Source organism: Hippichthys cyanospilos, chromosome 19 (assembly GCF_059441005.1).
Source record: "Hippichthys cyanospilos isolate Australia breed blue-spotted pipefish chromosome 19, RoL_Hcya_1.0, whole genome shotgun sequence".
NCBI classification, from domain to species: Eukaryota; Metazoa; Chordata; class Actinopteri; order Syngnathiformes; family Syngnathidae; genus Hippichthys; species Hippichthys cyanospilos.
This window is the reverse complement of record NC_142387.1, coordinates 6,365,747-6,390,664: the sequence shown is the minus strand read 5'-3', so window position 1 is coordinate 6,390,664 and position 24,918 is coordinate 6,365,747. Positions and strand designations below refer to the sequence as shown.

The following is a 24,918-nucleotide window of genomic DNA, read 5'->3' as shown; positions in this document are numbered from 1 at the left end:
CCCGCTGCTGCCATTGGCTGAGTATTTGAGCGATTACAGCAGGAACTGCCGGAATACGTTTTCATTTCACCTAAGCCCTTTCGACGCCCCACTTAATGCCCCCTCTTAGGTTAAGGACCAGCGGCGGTTATTAGCGCCGCTAACTGCAACACCTCAGAGAGTGAGAGTGAAGGTTAGCTGGGGTCAAGCTGTCGCCATGGCCTGGAAGAAAAAAGGAGAAAGCACACGACACGGAGAGATGAATGATTGTTTACGTGTGCTGTGTCAATGGCCGGGAAAATTCTAGTTCATCATTCTTCATGTATAACGTTGCCAGGCCACTGCCTCCAAACTCTTCAGTTTTTTTTATTTATTTATATTTTTTAGGGCACTAAGGTTACTTTCACTGTGAATGTTAAGTGTCTCTGCACACAATTTTTTTGTGGTTGCTCAAGCACTTTTTTTTGTAACTATTATTGCCAAATCCTTTGCACAAATAAGGAAATAATTGACCAAAATTACAATAAAAAAAAGTCAATACATGCCGAACTTATCCAAGTCTTTTAGTTTTGTTTTGCTTCCGGAGTTCAGGAGGAGAGATTTTGATCTTTAGTTACACTTAACTGTAAAAAAATACAGGAGTGGTGAAAACGGTACGGAAAACACAGTATACATACCGTTAAAAAGAATAAACAATTCAAGGCAATTTTATTCATGAATTGATCAATTTATTCATTCTGTCAGGACATTTTTCTCGTTTTGTCCCGAAGTCTTACACAAAAACAAAAATGAGATGTTCCAATTGCTTCAACCAGAAAAGAAGACTGCGATCATGAAAAACAACATTCAAAGAGGACATTAAAAAGTTGATCTCTTGATGAGACACACAGGATACATTGCCCAATATTTTCCCATATGTACCTATTTGATCCTAGTGGATGTTGGTCCTAAATTTACCTGTACCTGTAGGGTGGGAGTTGAGCAATACAAACATAAGTTAAAAAAATTTAAAAAAAGGCCTCCTAGCTTTTAAGAAAAAGAAAGCCAAGTTGAGCTGATGCGTGGTTGTAATAGTTTGCTTGCATGCTGACACAGGCACTGATCTTGACTTTTCGGGTCCTCGGACAAAAAGAAGACAGCATTCTGGGATGTGTGAGACCTCGCAAAAAAAGGCAGTAGACAGGATTTCTTAAAAAAAAAAAAAAAAACATTCACAAAACCTCAGAGAATGACATTTGGATGTACACTGTCAAAAAATGGATTATAAGACGTCAGACCACAAAACAAATTCAAGTTACCAGATATCTGCCACAGTGAAATGATTGAAAAAAAAAACAAAAACAAAACTTTAGGCGCAACAAATCTAAAAACACAAAAAAAAGTGGCTTTACTCCAGGAACCTCCTACTTATAATAACATTACTCTGAATACAAGTGGACTCTATTGTTCAGAAGAGCTCAGCAAGCCAGTGCTGAGCATTCTGGGCCATGTAATAAAATCCAGAAATACCAAATCACAAGAAGCTTCTGAAGCTGCTTCTCATACAAATAAAACAAACAAAAAGCAGTATAAAAAAAAACATCACAACAGTACAGTAAAACCAAGCACAAGAAATATTAAGTATAATTAAGGCGAGTTAAAATATTGCAGAATGTTTTGGCCCCTGTGTCTCAAACAGACTGCCACAACAGTCGGAGCTCCCACTCTTAATCACTGCACGGATCCAGAGGATGGGTCAAATGATGACAGGGAAAAAAAAAAAGAATGTGATCCTCTTTGGAGAGATATTATTTGGTTTAGTTTGGTCTCTTTCTCGGGAACATTTTAAAGGGAACAGTGACAAACAAACAAAATTAAAAAATGACCACAAAATGAAAAAAGGGTTATTATCTTTTGGAGAGGGGACAAAGAGTTTATTTATTTTTGTCCAAACACCTGATATGACGAATGACTGACTTGCCTGTGGGAAGAGCGAGTGCCGCTGACAGTCCTCCCCCCTGATTCTGATTAAGAGCAGTCCGGCAAAAGAGATACAAAAGAAAACGGACCTCAAGTTGTTTTTTTTTTCTTCACTGTCTGCAGGTCTTTTGAAGGACAAGTGTCTCTCTGCCCCCCTTCGTTAGTGGAAAAAGTCCGATTGGGTACTCATCCTGTCCCGAGGGCCAGCCGTCGGACCGTCGGTGGTTCTGCTGGCCCGGGAAAAGAGGGCGTGGCCAGAAAGGTCCACGTCGTCCTTCAAGTGAGTGTCGCCGCCCACTTGTGTTTCAAACCCATTCCTGCATGGAGCGTTTGCAGTAAAGTATGTGGCGCGGCGTGCCCTTCCTCTTGAATTGCACCACGGTGTAGACCAGCACCAGCAGGCACAGCGCCAGCACGCACGGGATGACGATGGCCACCGCCTGCACCGTGCCGGATCCGTTATCCAGCTCGATTACCACGTCCGTGTTGCCGTCGCCGGCGGGGGGGCGGCCCGGGTCCACCGGCAGCAAGTCGCAACCCATGAAGTCCTTGAGGATGGAACGCGGGTAGCCCGGCTCCACTCGGAGGAATTGGTTGTTGAATTTCCAGTACTCCTTCCCTTTGTAGAAGTAGGTGAAACCTGGGAGGGTGGGAAAGGAAGTGGAAAAAATGAATTTGTAAGTGGAAAAATGGTCAAAGTATTCCATAAGGTATCGTCTATCAACGGTCAGAAGAAGGGATGGGGCGTGAAACAAATCCCACAAGACGCAACGAGATTTTTGCAAATGTAAATAGTGTATAATAGAAGAGCCGGGCTCATTTTTCAACTACAGCTGAGATCTTTCCAAATGCTGAATAGTACAGCTCCTACTTTCCATTTTCCTCGTGATGCCAGTTCATTTTACAATAACAACCCGAGATTTCGCAGCATCCGTGTTTCACCAGGTTTATGATTGTGTGGATATTCCAAAAGACCGCAATTAATAAAAGAGTCAAATGGAATACTTTTTCGTGTTCTCTAACAGCCCTGTGGGCCACTCTTAATCGAAGCACAACTTTTACATGATCCTCACCATTTTAGTAATATTTTTAATTTACCGTTTATAGGATGTAGACATATTTTTGGCCTTCATTTTTGGGAAGAAAAAAAAGTATGTCATATTTGGGGAATTATGGTATCATTCTTTTTTCCCTCCCAGCGTTTACAAACGGTCTTTTTCGTATCTGCCAATATTTTACCATCCTTTTGTTCAACCGGAAAATTAAAATATCACCACTGGTGATTTGAACGTAATCAGAGCATCCAGTATTTCTATTTGTACGGCTATAGTTACTTCACAAATTAAATATAAAGTATATTTGTTCATTTTTCTTGTTTAAAAACAAATACAAATACCGAATGACATATTTCCACTTAATTATGAATGACAACTTTTATAATATTGACAATCAACATTTTGTCAGTTAAATATAGTGAGATCTTAGACCATTTTCCAAGACAAAATAATGTCAGAACTACAGAAAACACATTTGAGTCAGCTCGGTTTGTTCAAAGTGATCAGTACCAACGGCAACTATCAGGTTGTCTGCATCAAAGCGTGCAATCATCCGGATGCCAGCCGCTGATGTAGCGCATTCGAGCACTGCTAGCTAATTGCTAACATATCCTAGAAGCAGTGCTGTATGCTGGACAAAGGCAACATACATTTGAATTAAGTCACTTAGCACCCTGAATTGGAAATTGAATGTGATTTTAGGACAGGTTTGTGTCGTTTGTAACAGGCGTTAAGTCAGCTGTCGTTGACACATACTTTCAGGTGCCAACTTCAAAATGGAATCCGTGTGTCAAATTTTACCCATTCGTACTTCTAGGTCTCACCACAATTGGCATGTTTTACTGTCAGGGCAGTAACAAGCAGTCTGCAGTGTAGTCCGTTGCCAAAACTCCCCCCAAAAGAACCCATGCTGCGATCTCATGCTGTGCAGGTTGATAACTCCCGTGACGTCCTAATTTTGCGAGATCTTGTCCCATAGCTAATCAGACCATATAGTCTTTATTTGAACAGTTTGCCTTCTTGTGCCAAATGATGATGTAATCTCATAACCTCCTACATTGGGTCCATCATAAAGCGAGAACTCACTGTACTCCGTTCTTATTAGATCTCCAAAAGTGACCATAAATAACCAGATTGCTATTCAACAACTTACAGCTATTACCATGTGTTCTGAGTATAAATGTCATAAAACCAACCAGAACAGTGGTTCAACTTTTTATTCAATCACGTACCCTCTGTGAAATAGTTTTTCAGCCAAGTATACCCCCAAAAAGTGCAAAGCATTTTTTTCATGCGAAAAAAAAAAAATCCTTAAAACAGAACCCTGTGCCATCTGGGTCTGATTCAATCAACTTTGGAAGTACATTGCGTACTTTATTCAGCAACTTCTGAAGATAGATCATCGAACATCATCTGTTTTATTGCTGGCTCATCTGCTAGAAAATTGCATCACAAATGACTACGCACATTAATATAAAACTTAATAATATAAAGGTATACAGAATTTAGCAAATGAATCCCTAAAACGCAATTTAGCAATACGTATCTAATGTTCTGATTTATTTGCTCTTAATTCGAAAAGACAACTCTATTCTTCCTGTCATAGCAATAAATACATTTAACTAAATTCACTGATACCTGCAGAGTCTCATATAATGCCTGAGTACCTTCACATACCCCTAAGGATATACTTACTAACCTTAGAGAACCACTGTGTTAGGGTAATTAAAAAATGTTCCAATAGGTGCAAATGTGAGTGTGGCATGGTTAAAACTATTTTAGTAATGCGGTTTTGCTTAGTAAAGATTTTGACATAAAGTTGTTCATGTTCTAATTAATTTGCTCTTAATTTGAAAAAAAATGACATGTTCTGTTCATGACATTAAGACATATTTAATTAGATTTGCCAATGATAATAGAAACCTTATTAAAATCTCATATTTTTCTTGAGGTGTACCCTCAGGAGTCCGTACATGGTCTTTTTCAGTCAAGAAATGGCTGATGTGTTCTTAAAGGTACACATCAGCTAAAGTTCTAGCAATGAATTAGTTCATTGTAGACAAACTATTAGTGAGCTGGAACTTTGACCTTGGATTTGTGAGGCATACATGCTAACCAACCAGTCTGACACTTTTTAATCGTGATCACGATATTGGCTGTCACGACTAATTAAGATGATCCTCGGCGATGTTAACATTTAAAAAGTCAAGCACATTTTTTTATAACAGGTCAAATCAAGTACTTTGTCATCCTCCCACCAGGGGGCAATGTTTCCCACATGTTTGCATGACAAAAGCTTTTGTCACTCAAATACATCATTTACCTGTGTGAAATGCCATTGAGTTTCTCACCTGATTCCTAATGTTTAGTGCTCCCTGACAATTGAGGCCCATTTTGAAAACCGATAATTTCGTTTTGAAATCATCGTAAATGACATTTTGACTATTAATTGATTAAAATTTGCTTAAAAGTATACAATGTGTTTAGTTCTTAATAGGCTTCACTTTTTTTATTGGTCTGCACTACAGCAAGTAAGTTAGCTGTGTTGTCCTGTGTGCCACATTATATACATATATATATATATATATATACATATATATATATATATATATATGTATATATATATATATATATGTATATATATATATATATATATATATATATATATATATATATATATATATATATATATATATATATATATATATATATATATATATATATATACAGCCACATAATAGTTCACCAATAGTGAACTGTTAGTGACTTTGCAGTTGAGTCACTGTGCACTTGTCAGGAGCGTTGTTAAGCAGCAATGTGTCTGGAGATTAATTAAAAAATCTCATTAAAAAAAAAAAAAAAAAACCTAGAGTCAAACCCCAAAGCTAATATCACACCAAAGCACAATAAATGTCACCCGGAAACAAGCTGCTCTGGTGTTTTTCAAACACTCTGATTTTCTTTTCTTTTTTACACCTTTTCGAGACTGAATGGGCAATTGTACTGGTGTCACGCAAACAAGACAGTCAGAACGGGTCAGTGTGCATCTTTGAGTCAAACCCCCTGGAGGAGGAATTCACTTGGAAACACTTGTCCCTCGGTGGGATTATTTGTGAGGACAGCAATGCAAATGAGTGGAGATAACATGAAAATATTACCTCGGTGAGCACAATGCACATATATTCATTACAACACATTTGAATTTATATTACGTTGACTTAATGATACCAAGTCTGGGTACATGATAGGAATCATTTCTATGCATTTTTCGGATGACTCAAAAATGTTCCTGAAAATATGTCATGTAAAACTGGGCTCTTACCCCGCATGTGACAGCTTGGCTTGCAATTTATTATTCATGCATGCTGTTTTCAGGGAAAATGAGGACCAAAATAAATGTCTAAATTTTAAGAGAGTGAACGAGATTGGAGTCAGGATATCTTAATATAGTGGACAGGTGACACTGTTTCCTACAAGGAAGAGAAAACATTTATGTTCAAAATGAATGCCTAATAATACTTTGTAATGTATTTGTCTGTATATATAAACAAACTAATATTAGGATTTTATTCATTTTTCTGAGTTTTCATCAGGAAAGAAGCGAAATGATGATATGAACTTAGGATGTTTTCATAAAAATAGACAAATCAAAACAACTATTTACTCGCACATGAGGAATTCACTAGTTTAAAAAAAAATATTTAGAAAGGTGTGTACGTTATTTACCAAGAGCAATCTAGAACGATGTAACTTCCAAATTGAACTATAAGCTGGAAAGAAGCGCTATCCATAAAATTCGATGAATGTAGTGGAGATTTAGCATCTTGTGATAGTACATGTATCTATAAAAGTTCAAAAGTTTCATGATTAAACAGCATAACTTGTAGCGATGACAAGTGATCCAAATCCCACAAGACGAGCTGTCTCACGAGCTTGAGACCGGGAGGAAGAGATATTTCTGAAGAATTTGCTATATAGTATAAAATGTGACTCTGATATAATTTCCAGCTTTCAACATGTTTTCTATTTATTGAGTAGAAAATTTTAGCGTGTAAATGTAAACATAAAAAGGAGTCACTTTTGTTACAGGGACATTTTTCAGCTGCAGCTGAGAAATGTAATTCGTTCGTCTAACTGTATCGTTTGACATAATGCATGCTGTTCATATTAGCTGCGGTACATGGAATTTTGTGTGTGTGTGTGTCTTAACAAACTTGAGTTATTGAACCTTTAGGTATTTTGATAGTTTTTTGGGGGAAAAGCAAATATAAAACCACCAAATGCCAAATTTTATGTTTTTGCCATCAACATTTCTTTCAACTCAAATTTAAACTGTGCTTAGCAGCATATTACTTTTCTCAAGAGATTTGAAATGAATCTATTACATTTTGTCTATAAAATAAGTGATCAAAAGTTGAAAAAAGTGATCAGTAGGAAAATCATATGTGTCAGGCTATCAACATTGGATTCTGCAGTCATTTACGTCAATTAAAAGGCCTTTTAAAAGTAACGTGACTGCTCTTGATCGCCAGTGCAGTGTAGAACGCTGCTAGCTAACGGCCAATTTAAGTCAAATTTTCTTCTTGAGTGATAGCAGCATATTCCCGCAACTCACGTGCTGTTTCAGATGCTCTAAAGACACAGAAATGTAACATGAATATTAAAAGTGAGTGGGCTGAGAGGTGAGACAGGAGGCGCTATTGTGGGTGAATTCCAGGACTACATGGCTTCAGGGCACCATGATATGAAACCTGCTCTCACACTCACATATATACATAGAGACACATGTGAGGACAAATACTCAATTATGCCACTTTATCTGGGTCGATCTCATATGCACGTGACTCTACACCGGCCTGTATCCGCTTCAAAAGTCAACGCCCATGTGATGAATGCGGGTAGCAATCAGCCACGCCACCCACCCTTCACGCTCACGCTCCTGGCCTCAACGGCAGAAATATTGGGCTATGAATCTGGCTGCCGACCCACAGGACAGATGGCGTGAGCAATCGGCCCCACCTGCCCTTTTTTTCCGACCGAGGTGCTGCCAAATCCAGGCCCAAGGCCACATGGCAGCATAAGCTCGGCGAGGAAAGATTTTCTTGTCTGCAAACAATCGAGCGGCCCGACATGCGAACGCTTAGAAAGTTATGCACACCACCTCCTGACACTTAATTCAGGCAGTAAGGCTAAAACTGGAAGATCCATAATACTCCTGCTCCAGATGAACAAGGTGGTCCAGATAAACCAATGGTTTACAGATTAATTTGGAAATAATATTCTAGAGTAGGATGACCTATTTTTTATATTGGATTAGTGATATATCAACATTTGTCTTGCATGCATTGCAAAGATTAAAGTTGTAATATGTGGGGATGCATGCCACCCACTATGATAAAATGCAAAAATGAAGTAAAATAATTTTGGAAATAAAAAGGGCGAATTTCTAATCAATGCTATTTTAATTTACCTCCTGCGGAGTCAACCAGTGACCATCTGAAATCGATACAAGCTGGCATATGAACAATACAGCTGTTGCCAGATTAGAGCTAACAGAAAGCACAAATCATACCATTGGCTTTATCGACAAAGGCCCCCTGTGGTGATTCAGGCACACCTCTCCACACGGTGATGGGTTTTGGGTAGCCAGGGTCCATGGTTCTCATTTCCTCGTTGTAGCGCCAGTACCTGAAATTTAGCAAAAGATTCAAAAAATAACCACAGCAGCTAGGTGAGTTGCTATCAATGTTCCCTCTAATTTTTGGATGTTTCAGTTACACAAACTCTCTGAGCAGCAAACGGTGAGCAACATCCGGCATGCAAACGCCAGCTAATGCTGCTCACAAAGGCTCAGTTCACACTGAGGGCTTAATGCTCAATTCCAAAAGTTTGGTGAAATCGGATTTTTTTTGTGGGTGGTCAGACACATTTCCAAATAAATGTGACCTATATGTGAACCCCAAATGGCTCAAAACTGTCCAGCATGCGCATAGGACACCGTGACGTCACACTGCGTGTCATTCTTTTTGACCCCACTTCATAAAATGATTAAAATCATTTGTTTCAAGTTTCTTTTTGACTCAACATTGGTCATTTTTGACCTAACACATTTAGAGTTTACTTTTTTGCACCTGACAATAGATGATATTTCTGCTAACAGCTTGAATCCCTCCAATTTATTGTACTAATCAATTATGGAGATATCTGCAAATTCAAACATGTTCTCTATCCTTTCTTACCTGTCCCCTTTAAAGAAGTAGGTCTTAGCCACATCTTCCCACCACACGGCCGTCTCGATGCTCTGAGCCGGCATGCCGTGGCCATATTGGGTGATGTCCTTAGGGTATCCTGCTTGCAACACTGTGTCCTTAAACACCCAGAATTGCTTTCCTGCACAAGAAAAAAAAAAGAAAAAAACATGTTGAGAGAAGGAAGGACAAGTGAGAGCGTTGGTTACCCTCCGGGTGCAATACACAAGAAGGGCAAATTTACAAGGACGGCGAGCACAAGCTTTGGCGTAAATATCAAGCAGTAAACCTGTTGCCTTGTGTATTCGACGTTTCCTTTTTTTTAAAATAGGACACACAAAGTGACAAGTTCTTCCTGCCCTTGCTTTGAGACACTATGGGAATTTCAACGGCAAGAAGAAGAGATAAAAATAAGCGGCTCAGATGTGTTAAGAGTTGGAATCAGGATTGCTGTCAATGATAAACAATTGTGGGAAAAGAAATAATTTGCCAAGTGTACACATATATGTTGCTGACAAACATTATCATAAAACAAAATAATGATAGAAATAACCATAAATTCGCTCCATATGTAAATCCAAAATGTTGTTCTAAAAATGTTCCCATCTGCGATCAGGAGTAAATGCTTAATGATGGTCCCATATTGAAAAGAAAAGAACATTTTAGAAATCTGTTATTCTATAAGGGAATTGCAAAGAAAACCTTCAGCCAGTCGAATGTGTGTCCATGCATTTATACTTGAATATTACAAAAGGTTTGTTACACACATATGGACTCTTCTTTTCTATTGAGTTTTCTATTCTGCCTCCTGTGACTCTATTCTCCAAGTTTTCACTCCGTAGGGAACTCTCTTTCCTGGGGAGTAATTAGATGAAACCGCACACTTTCAACAGTGCGACCTTAGGAAGTGCTTTTCTTAGTCACTCTTGGAGGTGGTGGGTTGAACAGGAGGAAGTGGGGGTGGTTGCAGTGCCTCAGGGAAAACTACAAGAACAGCCAGATTGATAACGGTAGGCGACGGAATTAAGAAAACCTACTAAATATTTGGTGTCTTTATAGCTGCAGCTTAGTCATTAAAAAACAAAAAAATCCAAAGGCATTGATACATAATTTTGGATAATAACATTCACAACAAAGATTATCAGTGTATATGTATAAATATAAAACATGGGAAATCTACAATCTTATAGAATAATATGTGATTAATTAAAAAAAAATTGTAGTATGCTGCACTAATTGCAAAACATTCCTTACAATGATTATCATCCCTAAATAGTAAATGATTGAGTGGTATTTGCCACACACACGCAGACCAGTGACCTCTTTTTGGGAGAGGAAATTCATTTAACCTTTTTTCCTGACAAAGACCCACTCAATTCATGGTATACTTCCTCTAACCCTGACGCATAAAAAAGACACCACACCCTGGGATTAAATCAAATACTTTACACCAACAAGGAATACATATGAAATTGCATTTTTAAATGGAATGCCCAGGAATTGTTTTGTTCACAAAAAGACCCATTCAATACCATTATAACGTATCGGCAGTTGAAGGATAGACATAGCCAATGGATTGGTTTATTCTCAGACTGAGAAATCTCTTTTTCCATTTTTTTTTTAATAGAAAATGTGTATTAAGGCTTGGGGGGGGAAAGTTGACCAAGTTGAGTATGTCGACTTTAAAAGAGGTTGACTAAAAATATCCACCTTGAAGCTTCACTGGAACCGATCGCATGCTATCTTGACAAAAATTAGCACAAGGAGCTTCCCAAAATAAAAGGACAAACTTCCCAATAAGCACTAGGTTTGTATTATCTGAGAATCTAACCTGTCACTATAGAAAATCTATAGTGGCTCGGTTTGAGGTATTTAAATTTTAACCAACCAGATACCAACCAAAGATACTTTACAAAAAAGGGCTGTTTTCACTATTTCGTCAACATGAAAAATCACAATGCTTTCCAAACAATCTTTTCCTCTGAATGTGGAGAGCCTAAAAAAGTACCCCTGGGAAATCAGTTGTGTATATCAAGTAAATAGAGACCATGCACTGGTATAAATGCCGCAATCCTGTTGTTAGCCAGTCTAGGAAGATGGCAGGGTGGAGACAAGGCACACAAGCTTTTTGTGCACACTGCCCAAGTAGCATGTGTTTCCAGGAATTGTTGGGTTTTGAAAATAGAAATGGGTTTGAGTGAAGATATGTAGTTTGCTTGCCAGGGTGCTTTTATTATCTACCAAAGCTTCAGTCTCATACATATTGATGAAGACAAAAAAGAAACAGAAAAAAAATAAAATACGGGTACACTCTAACTGTTGTGACAGTCATTTTCAAGAATATACAGTATTAATTTGAGCTCAAGTTTAAGATTTAAAGACAAACATTAATACCTCCAGCACTAAGATCAGTATCAATGTTATTAAAAGTCAAGGCTTGAGGATTACGTTGGATTTTATAACCAAGTGAGCAAAACATTACTTTAATCTTTTTGGAGTTACAGAGAAATAAGATCAAGGGAGTTCCCTCAGCGATAACAAAAAGCAAAGATGTATACAAAACAAGGACAGAAGTGTTCTTGTTGTTTTGCAAGAGACACACAAATACGGGCAGTCATGAAGTTCCTAAAATAAAACCTTTTCAAAAAAGTAATCTCAGGATATTTGTGGTTGTATCAAAATTCAAATTATACAACACAAAGTGGAGATGAAAACTAGTGGTGGTAGAAAAACAAACTTACCTTTGAAGAAAACAAATTTGCCTTCACTGTTCTCATAAACGGCATCAATTTTAGGTGGCAGACCCCTCCAGAAAACACTGATGAGCATGGGGTATCCAGGCATTACCGCATTATCTCTTACCCGCCAAAACCAGTGGTCCTAAAAGACACAAACATGACATTAATTATTTGTTTTTATCAGCCAAGAAGCTTATGTTATTTTGCTTTAATTTTATTTGTGTGAAACTTAATTTCCAATTCATTTATACATATATCAAATTAGATGTTTCGTTACGGTTCTGTATTCTTCCTTTGTTTGAAGTAGATGGCCCTGCCAAATCTTATGAGATAAAATTGAAATGTGCTGAGATCAAATATTGGCTCAATAATTTGACATGTGAGAACATTTAGCTCCCCAAGAGCTTGTATTTTTGTTCCTCCCTATTGTGTCTTGGTACTTAGTGGACATTTATAAGCATCAACTTAACATATTACTTGCTATGACCTCACATAAAAATTGGCCTTCTATGGACTTTAAACAATATATTTCGTTTTGATCCTGCTCTTCGTGGGGAATATGTATCGGCTGGCTAATAAATAATTAAAATGTGCCTAAAATTGACACTTAATGAAATGCATTGGTGATCAGTACTGTTTTCGGCCAAAAATTGCCATCAGCCAAAAAACAAAATCAATCCAAAATCCAGTCGGGCCTCACCAAAAAATAGTGGAAGAAAATGATGTTTTATGACAGCTTCCCGTTGCTGAAAATAATTTACAAAATGCAAATTTGTATATTTTAGGCTAAATTGGTTCACTTGTTACATCAAATTCCATTTTAGATCCACCATCCATGAATTCTGGCATTTCCTGGATAACACATTGTTGCGATGCGGGCAGAAGTTGAAAGACATATGAGGTGGAGTGGTGCATCTAAGTCTCGTGCATGTCAATAGTGGGAGTGTTAGGAATCTCAGCATCTCAGATTCCCTATTGGAATAGAAGGTGTGTCTTTTTGATGAGGGATGAAATTTGATTCCAAAATGTGAGCCAGGGGAGACCCAGCTGTGAAAGCCATTTGGACCAGCTCAAGAAGTCCCACCCTTTGGCAAAAAAGGCCCATTACATCTTCTGAACACATTATACATTCAGGACAAAAAGAGATTTTTAGCTGATGTGGAGCAGGATTCAATTGCGCGCACACAAACACACACCCGCCCACACAGATGCAATGAAGGCTACATCAATAACTGATTAAACAAAGTGTTTCTGCTACTCTTTTTCCCTCGCTAATCCAATTGTTTCCCTGAGACTGTGCACTCTCCTGGACACTTCTTCCCTTTCTTTGCTTTTAACCTTGTTCTCTCTCCCTAACCTTCTCTGATCTTTTGTAACATTCACTTTAAACCGACAACGTCCAGTGATGGCAACCGCTCCACATTTTCTTTCATACAGGAAGCAAAAAAAAAGTAATTGAAAACAGACTTAACTCTGAAATCTGACCTTTCTGAATCCGCTTGACTTAATAAAAGGCAAAAAGTGCTTTTCCCCACCCTAACTTCCCATACTGCCGCTAGGGAAAAAAGCTCATAAACTATTCCATCAGCCATTTTGTAATTGTAGGATAAAAAAAAATCAGCAAATTACATTGATTATTTTCGGTTTTCAGTCGCAAAATTCTCGTTAAAGCATGCAGAAGAAGCAAACAAGTTGCTACATGTAAATGCAAAATATTTCAGTTTTAAAAGAAGCACTAGCACTATTATTGAGGCATATGTATAATATTCACAGTATAGTACAAAGTTTCTTGTGTGCTTTGTGGAGAAAAAGGTTCATGTAACAGTTTCAATGCAGAGAGTGCTAGCTTGGACAATTTCTAGTTGTAGTTCGTCATTAACTGACGACACTGACCCGTTTGGCTGTACGCCATTATCTGTGAACCTCATATGACCTTCTGCCAGCCAAGCGGAAAAATGGTCAACTGTAAAACAGCCTACATAATAAGCATGGCGCCTTACATCGCTTTGTAGTTTAAGTAGTTTATAAAACAGGCTTGTTGTCAGCATCAATATTGCAATATAGCCAGATTGCAACTTGAGGGAGGAATTAATATCTAAACATTTATTACCATTTTAAAATTTTATTCAGCATACCGGCTTATTCCATTAAATCCCTGCACGATTATGTATCTTCTCACAAAGTTTGATCGTCCTTGGGGGAAATTACTTACACCTTGTATTACATTTAAGTGAATTTGCAACAGCCACTAAACACGATTCATGGAAAATAGCAGATTTTTTTTTTTATACTAACAATAAAATATGCTGCATTTTGTGAAACCTGACCACAATATAGGTGATGAAATCAACGACCATTTCATAGGGTAAAGTGACAAATCCAACTTTTGGACTCATACACTTCTGAGACTGAGCCGATTCACTTGTGTCCACAGTTGTGTCTATTTTGTCTCAGCAAGACAACAAAGTTAATTGCTTCACACCCAAACGCCCAGTCGACATAAATTATTAGGCTGGGTCTCCAAAGGAAAGGAGTATCAAAATAACAGATTCAGTATGATCAATTAATTACAGTCATAGTTGAAGTATTTTTGTTATAACGGCATTAAACTCATTTTTAAATTCTAACTATGCTTTCTGAATGATTATTTGATTCATTTTTCGACAGTAGGCTTCCTATGTTTGAGATCTCGGGGACTTTCTGTCACACCATGAAATGGAAACTCATCGGCTGTCATTGTTTTCTACATAACCTGATAAGTTTCTTTGCGGATGGGAGGGAAGAAGAAGACATGAAAATGGATGACACATGTGAGAGTTACCGGACAAAGATACAGTTATATACAGGGAGCTTGCTTACCATTGAAGGACCTCAAGTTTAGCCTTTCACGTAAATGCAAAGCACCCAGTTGCAACAGCAGTCACAGCTAACAATAGCAACAGACTCTAATGTACCGAGCCATAGCAAAGCTCTTTGCAAAACTAAATTTAACAACACCCTGCATTTGAGCGAATCTCTGACAGACAGTGTGGTTGATATTTTATTTTAAGGTTATTTTCTAAATATTTGGCCTTCGACAAATGAAAGCAGCACCTTTCCTCCTGATGGTCAACAATAGCGAGCAGTGGGCACCAGTATCAAATCCGTAAGAAGTAAATGCTAAGAAAATACTTAAAATGACAGAATCTGTGCTCCAACCAACACAATAGAATGTATCTAATGGAGGGAGTGTGTGTGTGTGTGTGTGTGTGCGTGTGTGTGTGGGGGGGGCATTATTTTTGGGTAACCAATTTTCATTTGCTGCATTATATGATAGTGTTTACACAGTTGTTCTCTTCCTGTTTCCTATCACAACCACCTGAGCTATGCACTGGTCCCATGATTCTCGTCACAATCCAAGCAAGAAGCTGCCCTCAGAGTATTAAAAGGTGAGAAAGTACTGACACTTGGCAGACACAATTACTGTATGAAGATGATCATTTCAGACTGCCTACACATACTGTAAGCCATCAATTGCATTGCCTTTTTTATGCAGTTACATCCATAATATACTGTCGGTTCAAAACCGGATATATTATATTTGGCCATAAAAACGCAATGGGAGAGAAAGGAGATGGGGAAACAAAGTCTTCTCTTCGCTATAACTTCACAAGACACTTATTTAACTAATTAATACTATTTATAACCAACCACCCCAAAAACAGTCACGCATAAAGCATGAGTGGCACTCTTTATCCTCTGTGCAGAGAACACAGGACTGCCTTGTGTGTTGTCCTGAGCTTTTTCTGTGTTCCTTGCTGCTTGGTACTTCAGGCTTGTGCTCATATGTTTCAACAAGATGCTTAAAGGAACACGTGTGGTTTTCTTGTGCTGTTGTAAAAGACACACTGCTTTGTGAGCGAAAGTACAGCTGTTGTATCATGCGCCGTGGTTCTAATCAATATTTGTGTCCATTGTCAAGAGCTTGGTCAACTGGTCCAGGGTAACCTTAACAATTTCTTCATCTGATTGGCTTTAATATTAAACAATACACATTTTCTAGTGAATGATCAAAATGATCAAGGTATGGATTAGCTACATAAATGCAAATAAACAATAACAGATTTCACTATGCTTTTGAAAAAAATTGCACATTATGCTGCTTTGTCTTATGTATTTAAAAACAGAATATTTAATTTTTAGTATATATTTATAGTTGTAGTCTGATATGACATTTTGGATTTTTTAATCTTGTAGTCTAATCACAATCCTGATCAAAGCAAAGTGCTGAATTTTAATTTCCTGCAGTTAGATAAGACCTTAAATATGCCAAATAAAATAGAATTGCCATACAATTGTCATGTGTTGCTGAGAAACGTGTCTAAAGAATGTTAAGGCTATGCCCTTTATCCATTGAAGATTTAACTGCAACTGGAAAGCAATATTGTTCAAGTGATGATTTGTAATCAAGCCATTGCAGCAATTATATCATTTGTTTGTGGACACACAGTTGGAAAAGTGAGTTAGCCCGACCGGGTGCTTTAATTTACACTCCACTGTAGGATTGAAAGGAGTCCTCCAGCAATTGTATTTTTGTTTTAAAAAAATAAATGAATTAATATTCAATGCCTATGCTTTGCTACAGTAGCATAAAAATCCTGGTCTGAGGCAAAGAAACTGATATGCGGTTCAAACTAATGGCCAAAAAACATATTTTGCTTGACATGACAGTATCTTGCTTACCTTAAAGACAAACATCTCTCTCCTTAGTATTGCCAAGGTGTTGAAACTTCCATCACAGATGTTAGGTTTAAAATTGGGATGGGATGGTCTGTCACCAGGAGGCAGCCTTGGAGGTCTGGTCTGCCGGTCTGGTTTGCGGGGATCTGACGGAGGGTGGGAGCGAGCAGGGGGCACCGTTGGCAAAGGCTTGGTGGGCTGTGGGAGTTTGTCAGGAGGCCCTAGAAGAAAGAAGAAAGTCAAATCATCAGAACATGTATTTAACATTCGGCTAGAAATTTCGGCAGAAAAATTAGAGACATAAATGGAATTGCCATTGCGTTTTCAACCTTATAAAAGATGCTAGAAAACCGTAACGAAGCAGTAGCATATATACAGAGGACACAGTTCTCTCAAAATTTGCCTTTAGTCTTGCCATCACTTAATATTCATGAACAACATGAGAGCAGACTGAAGAACATAAATCCGGAGAGTACAAAGAGCGAGGTAGAAAGGAGGACCATGAGTGGGTTGCAAGTATAAATAATTGAACGCATGATCGCGCAGAGATAACATTCCCTGTGACTGTAAAAAAGAGGATATGACGTTGACTGGGTTCAAAGGATGTAGGGATATACTGTATTATTTATATGAAAGATGCAAATATGACAAGAAATATTCCTTCAATCCACAGTCATAACAAGTAACTAGAAGTAATTGCCTATAAACCGTGACCGTAAACCTTTAAAGTGAATGTAAAACAGATCTAATGATTCAAATGATTATTAGAATGAGTGATTGAAAAGCTGATTAAGGAACTGAAAGAGCAATTGTTTAAAGGAAGGAGGCAATCTAAAGGGAACAGATGGAAGACAGACTATACATCAAACTAATTGAATGACAGGCCAACCAGAGGATTAAGAGGCGTGCAGACATCTTCCAGTCCACATAACCGATCGTCTGGTTTTACATGAGCGAGATTGCTTTCACTGACTGAATTAAATCCTGTGAAATACATCCCAGATTAGACTAGGCAAAGCGCTCTGCAGTTATGTAAGCATTGTGCGGGAAGGACTCAGAGTCAGATGGACACTCAAAGGCATAAACTGGCAACATCACTGTGCCATGACAACCTCAAATCTGCATTAAGCTCAATTACAATATAACATTTTTGTTCACTCTATAGTCGGATCACAAAAAACCCAAAAGCAGAAAAAAAACAATTTTCCACTGGTATGATGATTAATAGTTAACATTCACTGCCAGCCCAGTTATTATGGATTCTTTAGTTATAAATCTCGGAATGGCAGTGAATGAACCAGCCCATTAAAAATGGAACTTTGACGTCTACGGCTGTCAATGGCAGTGAACGACTTATGTAAACTCGAAGGCAACTGAGGTTAAATCAACTTTGTTTTATTCCTTGAATCAGTCCAAGCTTAGTTTTAGCACCAAATGCTAATTGTCAACGTTTGTAGTGTATTTGCTTGTGATCGAGATAAAACAAAGTTATAGCGAGAGTAACAAATGAGTATAAGTTACTCATGGCAGTCATAAAAAAATAAACAGAAAACTTTTTTAGTGTGAAAAGAGCCTGAAAAACTCATTTTGCAAATTCAATCAGACGTGACTCTAAAACAATTTCAATGCCAATTACAGTATTTATGTTTGTTATAACATAAAAACTGTCATTGAGAGGTTAAGGAAAGCGGTGATATTTTTCAACCATGTTTTTTCTACTTCCCACTTGGTAGGCAGTAGGGTGAAATGAATGCCACGTCTGTGGCCATAAAATGTAAACTCAAACTTGTCTGTGAAAAAAGTGCTTAAGGCCTGGACACACAAATCTGACAATGAATATCAGTAAGAGTCTAGACATCAGTATTCAATGATACAATGTCTGATTGATTTAGAAAACACTTATAATATTAGAGTTTTTGGCAGAGTGTTGGGAGGGCGTTTTCGGCAGGTTCATCATGTTCAATCGGTGTCGGACCATCAAGACATTTGATCGCTGTTAGCAAGCGAATCAGTGCAAGGGGCGAGTACAAGAAATGACAAACATTGATAAACAGTAAGCAAGGAAAAGCATTTACAATTTTGCTCATTTTGCACAGTCGCCCTCCGTATTTTTATGTACAATATCTGGATGGAAGAGTGAGAAAATGACATTGTCGACAAAACCTTATGGCAGTGGTATACAATTTCGGTCTCTCCTGCAACACAATGACAAAGTGATGAGAGCTACACTATGAGAAGATATGGCGACGCAACTGGTAGGATTTATGTCAGCATTGCACAAGACATTGTCATGGGCATGAGGTTTTGCTTTGCGTGGGAGTTCATCGTGAGCGAAAAAGCGAGCCGTATGCATTTTTTATGATTTTATACCCCTTTCCGGAAGGCTCGCTCTAACTGAGGAATGGTGATTACCACCACAGATGGTATGGAGGAGTATTACTTCTCATGATTGCGTAGAAAGCGTCGCTGCATGTAGGTTACAGTCAGCGTAATTGTCATCTCCAGAACGATGGGTTGATATCAGAGGATTAGGTGTCATCAAATTTACCTGATGTCAGGTTGGTGTATTTAGCCCTTTAATTATACTTGGTCTTAAAATGTACTGTAGAATTCTTCTAGATATGTTAGCTGCTTTATAACATCAGCTTGATAGGTCCTTACATGCCCGGATGTTAAAATGTCCTTCATTTATACGGAGGCCAGACTGCCACTGGATGACGTGACATATCCTTGCAGGATCAAAAGCTTGCCATCTGAGACTCAATGCCCGTACCCCTTTGTGTTGCAAGCATTTGCACAGTTGTCGCCACATCTCCATGTGCTGAGCTGCAATGGTTGTGTGACTGTGCACCCCTTGCCAAATCTCATTATGCCTTAAATTTAACTAGGAAGCAATTGTGAAACAGCGATCACCTTCAAACCCGAAAGTCTGTGAATACCACGTCTTACAAGAGAAAAGTGTAAGTTAATGGTAATTGTAGGAACATTTGCAAGCAGGAGTGAAGTGACCTTAACATGCTTCGGTGCATTTTTCAGTGCTGAACGCGGTCATGCAGAGAAGAGTGCATTTACATCAGGCGGAGTGCCAATCGCAAAGCAAGACTGGCCACAAGTGTCTTAATGATAGAATGCCATTTTGTTTTTATGGCTTTCATGAAGTCAGCATGGTATGGTTTATTAATTCAAGTCACTCCAGACTTTTAAAGTTCAACACAATGCAGTGCATTGCAAGTTCAACAAGAGATGAATACTGAGTTTTTATTTTTATGCTTGATTATATATATATATATATATATGGCAGACAAAAAATACAGATGAAGTAGCTGCTTAATACATATATATATATATATATATATATATATATATATATATATATATACACACACACACACACACACACACACACACACACACCGGTATATACAAACATACACATTGGGTACATTTGCTGCAAAAAAAAAAAAAACGTAAACCACTGAAGCCGCAAAGTGAAGCGCAATGAACAATATTATGTAATTACAATCATTCTCATGTCCCCCTTAGCTGGTAAAAATCAGTTTAATGAAAACTCCCTAGCATGTACCTGTACTAAGATATAATATGTTCCAATAAGGATTGAGCTCAAAAGAAAACAGCAAACTGTCGAGGTTATTCCGCTCCTATTTGAGGTGACAGTTATTTAGAATTCTAAATGCGTTACGAGAATAAATATTCAGCAACAACCTGGACTGTTTGCCAGCTAGTCAAAGGCAAATGTGATTCCAGGAAACGCAATGTAATTTTACAAAAGGCACGTTGGCACAATTTCTGACCATTTTTCCCTTTTCCATACCCACCCATTCGTCTTTTCCTAAGTCACCATGCCTCACTACTTTTGTTTGACCAATTTTCCACACAGTCTTGACTTCCCATTGATCTAAACTCTGAAGGTCCCCCGGTTGACCTTATTTAGACTCAACATTGAGTGCTACCACGTGGAAAAAAGGGAAAGAGGCCAATTTCTGGGGGAACGGAGACGGATTTCCGTGAGAGGAACTGCTGCCACTTGTCCTGCCCTTCAACTCAGTACAAGAGAGAGGTGGAGGGAGAGGAGTAAAACACAAGAGGGATGAGGACAGATTTGATCCCTTGCCCAGGTCTGTCACTCCCAAAGGTACGTACCCTAGTCATGTAAACAGATGGCAGGTTCTTGTGTGTGTGTGTGTGTGTGTGTGTGTGTGTGTGTGTGTGAACAAAAGAATGTGTGCAGCCATTCGTGTGACAGCCCGCTGTCATCGCGGTGGAGTGTAACTGGTTTACAGTCTCAGCAGCTATAAGGGACAACTCTTACTTCCCACCAAGTTGTGCCATAACTCAAATGAAAATCTGAGGACAAGATCGCAAAAACAGTAATGTGTCATCTAAAGGAGCAGTGAGTACGAGTACCCCTGGGGTACACAAAGGCACTTCCAGAGGGACATGAAATTATAACAAGGTTTCTGTACGTATAAACAAATCTAATTTAATTATTTTTAAAAGGAAAGTCAACGCAAAAGTTCTCTTTGTAATAACACGTTTTAAACACAACAATCTGATTTGTATTGTATTTGTGAAATATGAATTAAGCAGCAAAATCTATATCAGGGGATGGCCATTTTGTTACTTTCTGTCCCCTGACAATGACATCACAGTTGCTCAGGTGACAACCAATAATGGCTCACCTGTTTCATGAATTAGGTCATATGATGGTCACAAACTGAGCTGTGATTGGTTATTATATAAACTCTGAGCAACTGTGATTTAATTTTCCAAATCAACAGTAAGAGGCAAAATGGCCAGTCCTGAGTTTTGGCATTAATGATGCAAATTTCTAGCAGATGAGCCAGAAGTAACATATTTTGTTACACAATCTACTGTATATTCTGTATTTGCTGATGAAAATACACACACGGACAGCAGACACTGTTTTAAGTAGTTTACTTTTTTTAAACAAAAAAAAAATGCTTTGCACTGGTTAAAATATTCCACATATTTCAAAATGACTGAGAATAGGGTTGGGGAAAAAAAGTCAACCAAATGAGGTGAATCGACTTTAAAATTAGGTCAACTAAAAATAACTGCAGTGACGCTCTGCTGGAACGATGTTTGTGCCACTGTTTTCTACATGGACCTTCCTTGCAGTGTTGGAGTGGCGACAGGGATTTCATAAGTTTGGGATTGTTTCTGATTTTAAAAAAATACAGGAATGTTCAACTACTGAAAAGTGGCCTACCATATCAGCACATGTAAAAAATGCAACCACCATAAAGGTTTCAGAGTATATGTATGATTGTTAAAACATTAAGATTATGAAGGTTCATATAAGTTTTATGCCACTATTTGGTATAGCAATCTTAAGGTTATATCAGCTTCAAGAGAGGACAAAGTAGTGCTATCAAAGAACCAGCCTCACCATAAATCTTCTGGATGCCCAGCAGATCGTCCATAGGCAGTTTGAAGTTTTCAGTGTCCATGTATTGGTAGAAAGGAGCCATGATCGCTGTGGGGTCGTTGGAGTGCTCCAGTCCAAGTGCGTGGCCGAGCTCGTGGACCGCCACCAGGAACAAATCATTCCCTAAAGGTTTGATGGACATGAGAAGGACAGCAAAATCAGTATAAAAATATATATTTAGGGATTTACATTCAATGCAATAATTATATAATCAAAAGAAAGATTGAGATCTTGGTTGAAGTAAAGTCAATGTACACCGAATTGAGGAGATGACGTAACAAGCTACAGACACTGACATAGTGCACTACAGCGAAACAAGAAGCCAGCGTGCACGCGTTGTAATTAGTGTGTAGTTGTGGTTAACCAAAGCGGGTCTGAACTTTTGACTCGGGAACACTCTGTGGTCGACAGCCAACCCCCTGTTCAATTCATTCTGGATTTAACAACCCTACTCAACTACAGCTAAATCCCCTTTAATTTACGTCACATGGACCAAAACTTTTCTTAGATGGGAGCATGAAATCATTTTCATTATCCAGAAACTCGTGAGTATTCATTTGGATTTAGACAGTTTTGTAAAGCACTTTCTAAATAACGCAGTACTCAACTTCCAGAGCCAACAGTGCTTTATAGTCCTAATTTGCAACCGGGGAGGTCAAATGATTTCCACATGATATACTACTAGTAGTTTAAAGGTCGTCTGTCTCATGAATGATTATTCCGCTTATCCAGACGGCAATGGAGGTCACTTTTAGCAGGTACAGTAAAGAATTTACAAAGCAGACAGTCACTGACAAATCTTGTTTAGATAGTCACAGCATGACTGTGATTATGTTAACATCAGCAGCTCTTTATAAGATTAATGTAAAGTCCAAACACTGCATGCAACCTCAAACATAGTATGTCACTAAAAAGGTTTGGCATTCATTCAAAGAGAGTCACAGCTTTTAAAAGTTTTTATAGCAAAATTGAGGGAATATTTATGCAAGCTTGTAACACTGAACAAGTGTCTAGGGATTAGGTTTAAAGCAAATAAAGAGAGGCAGAGAAGAGAAAAGAAGATAAAGAGAAATGGCTCAGAATCAGCTGTGCAGGAAACATCACACTGCTTTGCAGCCAAAAACAATTGTTAAGGCCATTTCACAGGATGTGAAATGTTTTTATTTTAACATAACACTAGAAATCCAGTTAAGATGTTTCAAGTCACTATTAGGCCTGCTAGTTACTACTGAATAGAGCTCTCAAAATTAATTGATTAGAAAATCAATCGGCAACTATTTTCATAATCAAGACATAGTTTAGAGACATTGTTTAATTCAACACTCCAAATCTTCCAATTTCAGCCTGTCAAAAGTAATAATTCTAAATTCTATAGTTCTTCATGAATGTACGTGGGCAGATTATTGTTCATTCAAAATAAGTTATTTGCAAGGATTTGCTTTAAGTTTGGAAAAACGGTGACCTAACCAGTAATTAATGAGTTTCAAAAATGTTGGTGAGTACAATCAAGCCCTCGAGTGATGATATTGGTTAATTGTTTAGTTTTCAATCAAAAGACAGGTCAACAAACAATAATCGGTAAATAAACGCAAATTGGGAGAGAAAGGATTTTCTAATACACTGATGTTTTTTTTGAACCAATTAATCAATAGAGCATAGAAAATAGAACAATTGTTTCTAAAAATACTCAAGGGGCAGCCCTACTTTTAACATTAAATTACTATGGTTTAAAGTGTATAATTGTTAAAAATGTTCATTTTACTTCATATTTTTTTTTTTAATACTCTTGTATCTAAGTTTCAACTTTTGTTGATGTTTTTCATTTAAAAAAAAATAGTGTGACTTTTCTTCACAGTAGAGCTTTTCCGTGTAATCAAAGTGTTTTGTATTTTTTAACCACTCAACAATACTATAACACCAATAATTGGTAAAAACACTCTGGGTGGGAGATCACTTTGTAATACACTTTAGGAAAAAAGGAACATTTTATCAGATTATACAATTGATCAATGGAAAAAAATGATGAATTAATTAAATTCTGAAAATATTTGAGTGACAGCCCTACTACAGAAAATTTTACTATACATGAAAAAAATGTGTCTGTTTTCAAGACTGACAACTGACAGTCAAATGTTCAAATCATAGTATTTGTGTATAAGTATTGTGTATTTGTGTCTGAGTTAAACAATGGCTCGAACGAGTAACTTGATTAAGATAGTAGTTGAACAATTTGGTAACAATTAGTTTTAGATTATTCAATCAATTTCACGCCTCTAATTACTACAGCAACCAAAGTAACTTTATAAGTGATTTCTTATAATTTTTCAGGGTGTGGCTTGACAATTGATATGAATTGTAATCATTATATTGAATAAAATTATTATTGAATTGAAAAATAATAAGACAAATAAGACAAATTTCCAGGCAACAGAAAAAGATAAAACTGTAAAGATCCGTCCACTTGCAGTTTCATAGAAAAAAAACGAGGGCTATCACTAATGATTATTTTATTAATTGATTAATCTGTTGCTTGTTTTGATTATTGATGAATCGACTAAAAACCTGTTTTGTAATTTAAAACCCTATATTCAAAAGTCGGCTGTAATTCTGAGCATTTGTATATGTATATATATATATATATATATATATATATATATATATATATATATATATATATATATATATATATATAGTATATATATATATATATATATATATATATATATATATATATATATATATATATTTTT

General features: G+C 37.5%; 1 protein-coding gene across 3 annotated transcripts in view; it reads right to left on the bottom strand.

Moving 5' to 3' along the window:
* Positions 1 to 685: 685 nt before the first annotated feature.
* The window catches only part of mmp16a (matrix metallopeptidase 16a (membrane-inserted)), a 58,128-nt gene continuing 33,895 nt past the window's right edge, over positions 686 to 24,918 (bottom strand). For all 3 annotated transcript variants that reach the window (XM_088401764.1, XM_088401765.1, XM_088401766.1), the window contains 6 exons: positions 22,130 to 22,291; positions 16,702 to 16,919; positions 11,983 to 12,121; positions 9,233 to 9,383; positions 8,566 to 8,681; positions 686 to 2,578 (listed from right to left, as the gene is read on the bottom strand). In XM_088401764.1, coding sequence (XP_088257890.1) covers positions 2,244 to 2,578; positions 8,566 to 8,681; positions 9,233 to 9,383; positions 11,983 to 12,121; positions 16,702 to 16,919; positions 22,130 to 22,291 — 1,121 coding nt within the window. In that variant the 3' untranslated portion in view covers positions 686 to 2,243. The remainder of the gene's footprint in view (positions 2,579 to 8,565; positions 8,682 to 9,232; positions 9,384 to 11,982; positions 12,122 to 16,701; positions 16,920 to 22,129; positions 22,292 to 24,918) is intronic.